At 45.1% G+C, this 11,324-nt stretch overlaps 1 protein-coding gene across 13 annotated transcripts in view; it reads left to right on the forward strand.

Moving 5' to 3' along the window:
- The window catches only part of RBFOX2 (RNA binding fox-1 homolog 2), a 275,598-nt gene extending 264,577 nt beyond the window's left edge, over positions 1-11,021 (forward strand). For 12 of the 13 annotated variants that reach the window (XM_038550702.1, XM_038550705.1, XM_038550704.1 and 9 more), the window contains 3 exons: positions 3,291-3,379; positions 3,750-3,822; positions 5,401-11,021. In XM_038550702.1, the coding sequence (XP_038406630.1) occupies positions 3,291-3,379; positions 3,750-3,822; positions 5,401-5,455 (217 nt within the window). In that variant the 3' untranslated portion in view covers positions 5,456-11,021. Of the gene's footprint in view, positions 1-3,290; positions 3,380-3,749; positions 3,823-5,400 lie in introns of those variants that run through there. The other variant, XR_005365632.1, reaches the window with a different exon arrangement.
- Positions 11,022-11,324: the final 303 nt, after the last annotated feature.

Raw genomic sequence — 11,324 nt, forward strand, 5'->3', positions numbered from 1 at the left:
ACTATTTCTTTGGGTTGGGGAGGGCCAGTCGTTAGGGTCTGGAATGTTAACTCAAGTGGTGACTGACTGTTTCCGTAATAGCAGGTTGTTGTGGCTGCACGCTCTAGTAATTGAGGCTGTGTACTTCACCGAGCTTGTGGTAGAGCCTAGGGCCAACCGCTGTCCCAAGAGAATGCTGGGATAGATAGAGTTAGCCAATACGAGTCTGAACGTGGTGATTTTGCTGGTTGTTTAGCTCCAGATGTTGGCATGCTTAGTTTTTAATGTGATTAATAAATGTGGCGCCATACCCCCCCCACGCCTGAACCCTGTCTCTCCAACCCCCATCCCCACCCTTGTTCTTTTTGAAAAACTTAAGAAACAGTAATGAAAACCTTGGTGTTTCAAACTGCACTTTGTTCTCATGTTCTATAAAAGACCTCAGACTTGCTAGTAGAGGTGAAAGTTGAGAAAACAATTTCTCCACCTGGAAGCTTGATGCACTCCGAACTCAGTAGAAACAAATACATCTGAATTTTCTTGGTCTTACAGTTTCTGATATATTTTGTTTAAAGCAGTAGCAGAAATGCTTGTGATAAGACTACCTCTGAGAGAGGTAAATCCGTAAGATACAATTTAACTTTTCTAATTTGGGGGGTAGTCCCTGATGAATGAATGACCAAAGTAGTTTATGAGAATATTATCTGCCCATCCTAAAGATAGCCCCCCCACTTTATAGGGCCTCTCTGTAGCACCATTATAAGGTAATTAGGAGAGTAGTCATGATGAGGTATTTAACAGCTTTTAAAAAGAAAAGCACATTAATGTAGTTCTAAATGCTGATACTCTTCTCAAACCTTTAATAGGCAATGAAACATTTGTATCCCTGTCCTGTTTTCCTGAATTTAAATGCAAAGAACCTCATCAAATTCAAACTCCAAAGTCCAAGTTCACTTAAAATAGAAGGAAACTACTGCACATAATCTCCCTGTCTCCTGGTTTGGAAGGAAGCTGCTTCCTCACAATCTGATCTATTTTGAGTTGCTTTGGTTAACAGTAACATCACCCCAAAATCATTAAGGTTCTGCAGGCTTCTTACAGGTTGAGGAAGATAAGGGGAAGTGGTTCTCAGTGACCTTATTCAGAACCTTTTTCTCCAGAATTAGTGCACTACTGCTCAGAGCTACCATTTGATAGAATCCCCGGTATCTCTGACTTTCCTGAGACTTTATAAAGTGAGGTCAGTGCTTTCAAGCCTCAGAATCCCTTAATGAGAATGTATACTCAGTCCAATGGCATAGAACTTCAGTTTTTAAATATTTTGCTCAAATAAGCATAAATTGGGCTTTAACTGCTTTTATTGCCTTGACTTTTTAAATTTTTAAAGATGATTTTGGTGTTTGAAGGAATGCTAAAGAGACAAACCACATACTGCTTGTTTACCACATCATACTTGTTTACAAAGAAGTTTTACTGAAGACAGCCCTGCTGTAGACTTAACACCAACAAACTTCAGTTCTAAACTTCATGGAATCACCTGTAGTTATAATGAAAAAATGAGCCTTTAAAGGTTCATTTAAAGCTTGATTTCAACTATAAAGATGAGCTTGGTGTTCTAACAAATGCTTTTCCTGCTTTATGTCCTCTTTAGAAGTTTAAAAAAAAAAAAGGAATAATGTAAAGAGACCCTTTAGTTTATATAACGTATATATGTAGATGCAGAGTTACAGACGCAGATACAGCAGCATTGGCCTGCCCGATTTCATAAACCCGGATAGGTGTCACAGGAAACATGTGGATCACACACAGTCCTGAGCGTGCTTCCTGCTATGTTTCTAGCCATGTCATTGTCAGTGTCTGGTAATATTAATTAGAATCTTCTAATTTATACGGATATCTGTGGAAGAATTTGTAATTGAGAAAGAAATGTTTACTTTTCTGAGTGATCTACTCAAACAAAGAGGAATAATGCATGACGACTGAAATTCCATCAGTGATACTGTCAGTGTCAGTCCGAATATGCTTCGGATGGCTTCAAGCAGTATACACTTCATCATTCCTCCATAACACAGTGTGCGCTGCTTGAAGAAAGCACAAATGAAATGGCGCCTAAGTGGACCAGCTGAACATAGTTCTGTCTGATAGAAGATAGTAATAAAAATTCACACCTGATTTAGGTTTAGGTGAAATAGATGAATTCTAGAAGGGTAAAGAAGAAGAAAACATAGGGCTTGCCACTTTTTAAAATGGCCTGTCTCATGTGGCACTTAATTGTGATTATCTTTGAAATACTGGGAGTACATATGGTTGACCCTGACAGTGAAAAACTTTGGGGTATTTGGTTCCCCTAAACTGAGGGGAAGAAACAGGACGTGGGAATATGAAACCCTCCAGGACTGAGAGGATATTGAACCCATTGACAGAAGAGCTCCAAAGCCTGCTGTGAGACTGGAGTGTAAGAATCTCCGAATCTTCCAGGAGAGGAGAGTAAATGCAGTTAAATGCCCGGGGTGTGGAGGGAGGGCTTCCTCATCTAGGTGAATCCCACTGCAGAGGCCTCAGCTGTTGGTGATGTGATTTGCAGGAGTCTGAAGTGTAGATCAGAGCTGGTCGACTTTTTCGGTGAAGGGCCAGGCATTCAATACTTTCAGCATTGGAGGCCAGTCTCTTCACACCTGCTTTCAAAAAGCAGGGCCAAGCTGCATGGGCCCACACACTGAAGTTTGCAAACCCCTGATCTCTGCTGGGTTTTCCTTCTCACAGTTGCCCAGTTATCTTAGCCTCTTGGCAAATGTCCTAGTCCTCATGGAGCACACGGCACTATAGAGGACCTTTCCATTGTATACAGTCCATAGTCTCAGCAATGAACCCATCTGAGACTCTGATGTTAACACATACACATTTAGCATGTTCTAGTTCTGTAATTTACTTTCCCCAGCAGTCAGGTAAAGTTCTCCCAACTCCCTGCAAATATTTGTCCTATCAAAAGTCCCAGCAAAGACTGTGAAGTAAGACATCTGAAATCATACCTTCATTTCTTCAATCTGAGAACAGGTCCTGCCAGGAGAGTTTACTTGTGTTACTTTCCCAAATTGGAAAGCACATCCCGGCATTGGGTGGAGCTTAATTCTGTGCCAGAGGAATGATAACATGTAGACTGATGCAGTTTGAAACATTCTCCTCCCACGTGTGTCTGTGTTTGTGTCTGTCCCTGTGTCCTTGTGCGCGTATGTCTGTGTGTGGGTGGGTGTGTGTTTGTCTGGCCATGGGGGGAGAGGTATCTGTAAAGTCAGTTCTCTTCTCTCCTGTAGGGCGGATACGCAGCCTACAGATACGCACAGCCCGCTACTGCAACCGCGGCCACAGCCGCCGCCGCTGCCGCTGCCGCCTACAGCGACGGGTAGGTGCAGCTCACGGGAAGAGGGGCTGGGGGGCGCCCACTTCCCTCCTGCCGCCACTGCCTGGATGCCACCTGGCACCGGGGACACCTGTGGTCCAGAAGCTGCTCCACCCCCTCCTGCTTATTCCCCTCGACTCCTTTCTTTGCTTGGACCCCACTCTCCCTCTCCCTCATCCCTCGACTCCTTTCTTTCCCATTTTATGGAACTACTTCAGAATTTTTCAGAGTAACTGCACTTGGGAGTAGAAACAAAGTTCCCTAATAACTTTCCAAGACCAGGTTACTCACATGTCTTTAGCACAGCAAACTCGCTCATTCTTCCAGAGCACAGCCTTTGCTTGATCTCCCTGATTGTATTTCTTCTTTCCAGTTATGGCAGGGTGTACACAGCCGACCCCTACCATGCCCTTGCCCCTGCCGCTAGCTATGGAGTTGGCGCTGTGGTGAGTATTATGTGTACCTTTTTTATTTTTAACCACTTTACTCCTTTTAGCTTTTACCTACAGATTCCAAAAGATCTAGAGAGGTAATAAATTCAGGCCTTCTTCCATTGCCAGAGTACTGAAGCCACAGAGTCTAAAAAGTTCACATCACTCTCTTTATCTGTGTGTTATAGTGTGAGCCACTTGACCTGGTTAAAGACAAAAAGGAATGAGTAGTGACAGTCTGCCCTGAGTAAGGGCATCATTTGGGAGAGAAAGAAGGAAACAGGTTGACATTTTATACTGGCTCAGCTGTTGGATATATGCCTGTGGCTTGGTTTAATTGATAGGTGTTAGCAAAGATGTGGGGGCATGAGCCTCTCCAGCTTTCACAGTAAGCTTTTCAAAAAAATAGACATTAGTTTCAAATGTGGATACCAAAGGTTATCCCTGCCGTTCCTGAGCCCTCTGGCAGGTAGTACTAGGAATCACCAAATGAATACCTTACAAAGATATTTTTTATCCACAACATTTGTGGCGAAATATAGTATTTTCTTAGAAGTGTTGGAAAGGTCTATAGAGCTCATCTAGAATAACTCCCCACCTCTACCCCTACCTCCTTCTAATCAAACTCAAATCCTCACTGCAGTAGGCAGTATTTCTGTGTTGGCCTGGATGCCTCTTGGCTGCAGAGACAGACCATCACACAGAGACCTCCCCAGTGTTCTCAGCTGGGCTGCAGCCTGGGAATGTGGAAGGAGGTGTTTGACAGGGAGGCAGAGTGATATATGAAATTTAAGATTTAGAGGAATATGAGATAACCTGTCATTTCTTCCATTCAGTTTCTATGGATAGAAAGATTTGTGGGGGGAAGTAACAGGATCCTGAGGGGAAGTAGGTGTGGAGTTGAGGTAGAGACAGACAAGATAAAGACCGTGATGAAAGTTCCTGAGATTTTATGTGCTGATCCTGATAAAGGAATAAAGCCCAGTTATAACTCCACAGAGATAGATAGAAATACATTCGGGTATGATCCAGAAGCAGCATAGTTGGCATATTTTATAGACCAGAGAGGAGCTGGACTTGATGAGTGCAAGGTTGACTCTGGTTTAAATCCAGCACCATCTCAGACATGGTACGTGACAGCTAGTGATCAGAGGAGCCAGTTCTCCATGGACAGGTGATGTGTATGAAGGTGAAATCAGCTAGCTGCTTTAGGTCACGATTGTGATGATGTAATCAAAGTAAACAAAACCTGTTGCTTTTAAACGTCACACTATTTACAGACCTGGCTTTAAATTGTATTGAGTTTCCCTTCTGTGCTGATTCATGTAAATAATGAAACAAAGCATTGCCATCCTCTCTTCTTGAGCGTGTCCGGTCACTAGTAAGTGGGACTCTGGTTTGAGCATCTTAGAGGCAGAAGCTGGTTTCCTGACTCCACTGGTAGCATCTTACCAGTTGCTTTGCAGCTTCTAAAGAAGCTATTTTTCCAAATTCCTTTTCAGGACATTTTCCTTCATTTTCAGTGCTTCTCTCAAAAACAAAAACAAAAAAAAAAACAACTTTTAATTCTTTTTGTGTCTTTAATTACTGCAGGCGAGTTTATACCGAGGTGGCTACAGCCGATTTGCCCCCTACTGAAGTGACGTGAGACCCTGCAAATGGGACCGCCCCCCAGTTCATGAGGCCTGGCTATTGCAATATTTACTAGTAGAGGAACTCTATAGCAAGATGAAGAGGAAAAACAAACAAAAAAAAAAAACAAAAAAAACAAAAAAAAAGAGAGAATACTTTTTTATACCTCACTATGTTCTTTGAATATGTATTTTTCCTTTACATTTCTGCCTTTAATTCTTTTGTTCCAAAGATTGTGCATTTTTTCTTTTTTTTTTCTTTTTTTTTAACTGTGGTAAAAAAAAAAAAAAATAATGCATTTCCATGTCTGTATGTCCGTGCTTAGCTTATTCTGTCAATCACGGAAGAGGCAGTTACTGAGGAAGGGGAGACCTTAGGAGCTGATGAATGCATGCGATCAGAAATCAGACAGAGCTACCAAAGTGTATCGGGTGCTGAGTGGCTGGGGATGAGCAGAAGTGGAGGAAATCTTTCTGCGACAGGATATTCTTCTGAGTTTCTGGTCTTTGGCAGGCAATTCTGATTGGCTGTGGCTGGAATCCACATGCTGATAGATGATAGGAATTTGTGCTTGCGAAGCAGGAGGATTAAAAAGACACTTTCCTCTCCTCTTCCCTCCTGTCTTCATTCTTTTTACAATCTTCTTACCTGCACAGCCTGAGACAGTTGGCATGGTTTTTGGAATTATAGTATTAATATTTCCAAACATGCTCTCAGACTGTGGATAATAAACACCTCATTAGGAAACAGATCTCAGAATGAACTCTGGAGTATGAAAAAGATCATTCTTTTCTTTCCTGAGATCTCAGCATTCCTCCTGGGCTTCCTCCCCTTTCTCTGAACCACAGCTTAGCTCATCTGTCCTTCTACGAACTCCCTGCTCCCAAGTCCTCAAGAGTCAGGAATTTAGGACCCAGGGACAGGAGAATAAATAGCAACCAGCTTTTCTGGCTTGAGGGTTAGAAGTACAAAGTGTTGGGAGCCAGTAAAGGAGTAAGGAAGAAAAAAAGGATGTTGGATGATGTCTGGCAGGGCTCTGATTGATATTCCTGTGATTTCTCTTGCATCAGGAGGTCAGTACAAGGTAAACATATCAAGAGTGTTGGCAAAAGGTAAAACACCCAATCCTGGGCGGCTGTCCCTGGAAGTTTGTGGTGATTGTAAGGGGGCACGTAAGGGCAGGCAGAGGCACTTTGTACTAAATAGCTCCAAAGCCATAGGAATTTCCATCTTCCGGAGCATTCTGTGAGCCACTTCTCTGTCCACGGTCTTGAGCTCTCCTGACTGCTCCGCCCGGCTTCTGGTTATCCTCCAAAGACACCCAACCAAGCACGTAACCACTTGGCATACATGAACACTACAGGACATAAAACCCAGAGCCCCTGAGGCTTCTCTCCGCCCATAGTGGAAGAAAGGTGTGACCTGGCAAGGATCTCCTATGTTGCCAGAAAGAGTCATGTGGCCACAGGAGTGAGTCCCTGCTGTTGCTCCCCAGCTTTGCTTTTATACATCTTAAGGTAGGGGAGAAAGTGTTTCTCTTCTAGCTATTAGCTGTTAATGATAAAGGCAAGGGTCCTGCAGCATTTCCAAAATGAAGGCATTAGAAAACAGAAAAGCACGGTCCGTTTGGCTCCCTGGTCTATTCACATTGGTACTAGGGTGACTTCTCACCCGAGGGATAGCTGCTAAAGGGAGTAATTCAGAGACATGGAGCTTCCGGTTTGTTATGGGTTTGTTTTCCGTTTGTTTTGGGTTTTTTTTTTGGGGGGGGGGGTTGGTTGTTTTTTTTGTTTTTTGTTTTTTTTTACTCCTGCCTCCACACATGTTCTTGACTGATAACTGATTCATGTCCCTGAATTAAAATGACTGACATATGACAGCATCAAGCATTCTTTGTAAGCAGAGTGATCTATCCGGGAGGGACTGGCCTGTTGTGTAAAATACATATCTCCCCCCCCCCCCACCCCCGGGGAGCCCTCTCTCTCCTGATGATGGAGAGAGAGGCTGTCCCTGAAACGAGGGGAGACATCAAGGACATCAAGGAAGCTAGAGGCCTCGATGCAATCTTATTGATTCTGGGGAGGAATGCATGGAATAGGGGACACCAAAATACCCAGGGCCATTGGCCTTTGTTAAGGGTTTGCCTCCCCAAGCCAAAGTTTGGTTCGTTGCTGTTAAGACAATTTTTGTTGTATGTATATAAATATTTTAGTTAGAGGAAGGGGTATGGGATCTGGGGCTTTCACAGTTCTAGGGAATGGGGGCAGGGAGGATTTTTTTCCTTTTCTTTCTTTTTGTTTCGAGAGAGAGCTTTTATTCACTAAAGAAATGGAGAAATTTCATGTCATGTTCAAATAGGGGCCATTCACAGAAATGGCAAGGCACTGCTCAATGGAGACAAGGCCAAATTTTAAATGGTTGTGTCTGTAGCAGGGGAGGAGGTTAGGAGAATGAGTAATTTCCTCTTCTTTTTTCCAAGAAAAAGACAAGGATGGTGGGAAAGGTAGAGAAGGCAGCTCCCACTGCCCTTGTAAAAGAGGCAGAAGCTTGAGCTTGGGCTACCTCTACTGCATTTCAGTTCAGCTGGTTCTGGCTGAGGACTCCATAGGCAAGCTCTTTGCATTCTGCTGCATGTCCAGGGATGGTTGTAATACGGCTTCCTCCAGCTCCCTTTTCTCAGGAAGGCTAAGTAGACTTCTGCTTTTGCTCAAGGGCCTCTGCTCTTCGGCGTCAGCACTGAGAATTGGAGCTCTCGTGAGCATCTAGATGAGATCGTGTCAGCCTTCCCATCACCTTTGAACTTTCAGACTCTGTACAGCCAGCTTCATCAGAGGCAGGTTCCTCAAAGCACCGGTGCTTGTCTGCTCTTGGCTCTGGTTCCCATTGGACTAAGAAACAGAGTCGGAAGAGAGTTTGGCCTCTGTGGGTTCGTTAGAGGATGCTGGTTGATGATTCCAAAAAATCACTGATCTGAATCACAGCACGTGAATGATATTGACAGCTTTACTGTAGCTCATGACATGGGCTTCTGTACTTAGCGTCTTACTCCTAGAAGCCAGGCTCCTTTAAGGAGACCACTAGTGAGAACCTTTATCTCCTATCCTTCTCTCAGCCCCGAGAGCTGCCCTTAGGTCTGGTCTGGAATCCCATGCGTTCCATGTTTCAGCTCCCAAGAACCCGGGTCAGCCGTGGTGACTCACCGGCTTTAAGGCTCTCAGGTTTTACCCAGCTTCCCATCACCACCGTCCTCTGACAACCACAGGTGGGATTGAGCCAATATTATTTTTGTCCTCAAAAAAGAAGGGGACTGGGGCTCATCTCTGTTTAAGGGGAGCTAGTGCAGATTATTCAGTAGAAACCAGTGGTAGCAGCTTTTCCTCAAAAGTCTAATTGCTCAGGGGCTGAAGTGCTCTGTAGGTTACCGTTCCTAGTGATATAGCAGAGAAGTAGGTGAGCACCACCCTCATCACCAGTCACTTAGCTTCCCAATGGGGGAGAGGTGGCAACTCGGGATTGAAGCCACCCCGAGGCTCTGCCAGAAGGGCTTCATAACTGCCCCCTCTTCCCTCAGACGGGAGAACAGGGCCGAGCCGGGGCCCCTCTGGAAGGCACACCGGCCAGGAGCGGGGAGGGAAACTGCTTGTGCCCTCTCCCTCACTAACTCCAGCCTCCTGCTGCTTGCAACCTCTAGCACAGTAACATTTGCAGAATTGCAGATTTTTTTTTCCCCAGATGATAGGAAGAAAGGGACTTTGGGGGGTGGGGAAGGGGTAGTGGTGTTTTAAAAAGCATAAGTTACCTGTTTGCACTGTTTTAAGATAGGAAAAAAGAATAGTGGGCAAGGTGAACATCAGACGTAAATTTGTGTATTTTTATTTTGTCATGCTCTTGAAAGTGTCTGACCATTTGTAGTATACACCAGTGAGACTTGATTCTGTTACATAGAACACTTTTTTTTTTTTTTTTTTTTGGTAATGTTACTGTCCAAAAGCCTCTTTCCTCCCTTTCCCTTCTCCTGTGTACTTGCTTCATACTTGCTTTATTGATCAACCAGGCAATAGCCATCCAAGAGCTAGAGCGTGAAGCAGAGCCCTTTCCAAGTAGGCTCCGGGTGTCCTAAGCCAGCACGTGCCCTCTGGTTTAGCGAGTGCAGTGGAGTCCCTGGCACCTGTCTTTAAAATAAGGCTTACAGACCAGACTACGGCAAGTTCTCCAATTCCTGAATCAGACGCACTAGGAACGAGGAGCCGAGGGTGGAGGGGATTCCTCAAGTTAATCCAAGTTGGCTGTAGTAGCTGTTCTCATCCATGTTACCGGAACTGTAGCCAGTTACAGTTTACTCAGGAAAACGGTAGATCAATTCAGCCATGGTAGTGCTGGTTGGCAGGGATTGGTAACCGAGAGAACTGCTCATCAGCCAAAACTCAAACCTTGCCTTTAAGGAGACTGCCAGCGGGGGGCTCGGTCTGCTCCGGCTGGCTGGCAGTCACACATGTGCCAGTGTGGCAGAGGCTCAGTCACACTGGCAAGCAAAAAGGGATCATCAATTCTCTTTCCTCTCCCCCAACCCGCACCCCCACCCCAGTTACCAACGCCAGATTCCCAGGGGGTACTTGTGTTTTCTGAATTTTTAAAAAATGACTTTTGGTTTGGTTTTTCTGGGGACTGATAAAGTGCTTTAAGCAATGTCTATACCCCCATCGAGACTTCCCCAGCTTAGCCATTTTCTTGTATTTTTCTGTTCACAGTATTTTTGTGTGTGTGTGTGTGCTTGTTTTGGCAGCTCATTTTGGCTGTATTATATATCGAGTGATGAATTGATCCTCTTTTTTCCCTAAGGGATATGAATTTTTTTTTCCTTGTGTTTTAATTCTGCTTGTGAATAGCTGGAGCAAACCTGGGGCCGACACACGTAAGCTAGGGCTGCAGAGTGCTGACAGGGCCAGTAGTGTTGACTTGTCCCTGACAGGCTGACCTACCTGCGTCTCTGAGCTTTTCAGTCCAAATCTTTGCAAGGCTAAAAATGCCACAAAACCTCTCCTCCCCACTCCCCATGGCAGGGACTGGACCCTCCCAACATGGAACATGCAGCTTCTCCTGCCCCCCCTCCCATTGCCATGGCAAAACAGGTACCTTTTGGGGCATGGGGGCATCACATGGGATGCTTGTATAATTGACCACCTCGCCTTCTCTCCCCAACCCCACCCCCAGAGTCACTTCCTAGGACACCCGAGCTGCTTGCCCAGGGTCCTGTTTCCCTGCGATCTCCAGAGAAGCACCCCAGGGCTTTGTGACAGTCTCTAACTCCCTCCCCCTCTCGTTAAGAATCATATTGTATAGTAGCTTTCAGACCATACAGTATTCATTGGGTTACTCCTATTATTATCAAGTAGCTGGAATTGTGAAGGTCGGAGTAGTTAGATCTTTAGCTTTTATTCCTTATTTTTTTGTATTACTATCCATGTGTATAAATTATTGATCATGTTGCTGGCTTTTATAAACTCTAAGCGAAGGAGGAGCACTGCCTCTGCCTTTGCAAATGGTAATGAAGCACTGTTTTTAAATAAAAGAGAGAAACACCATTCTTTGGCCTGTGTGTGTTTATCCGGGATCCATGTCACCTCCTCCTGAGGCTCTTGGATTTGACTTCTAGTCGGAGGGCACTCGGTCGCGCTGAGCTCGGTCCCCCAAGGGCTGGCGGGGGAGTGCCTCTGCGGATCCCTGCCAGTGCCCACCCGGCCCTTCGCCTGGCTCTTGGGTCACCTAGCTTCCCATTTCACGGGGGAGCTGGGCCCACCCCTGCGCAGGGGCCCCCTGAAAGAATGCCTTGCTGCTGAATCTAGACACCACCCGGGTTCATGCCCCTTCTTCCCCCTCCTGCTCCG

This window comes from Canis lupus, chromosome 10 (assembly GCF_011100685.1).
Source record: "Canis lupus familiaris isolate Mischka breed German Shepherd chromosome 10, alternate assembly UU_Cfam_GSD_1.0, whole genome shotgun sequence".
Lineage (NCBI taxonomy): Eukaryota > Metazoa > Chordata > Mammalia > Carnivora > Canidae > Canis > Canis lupus.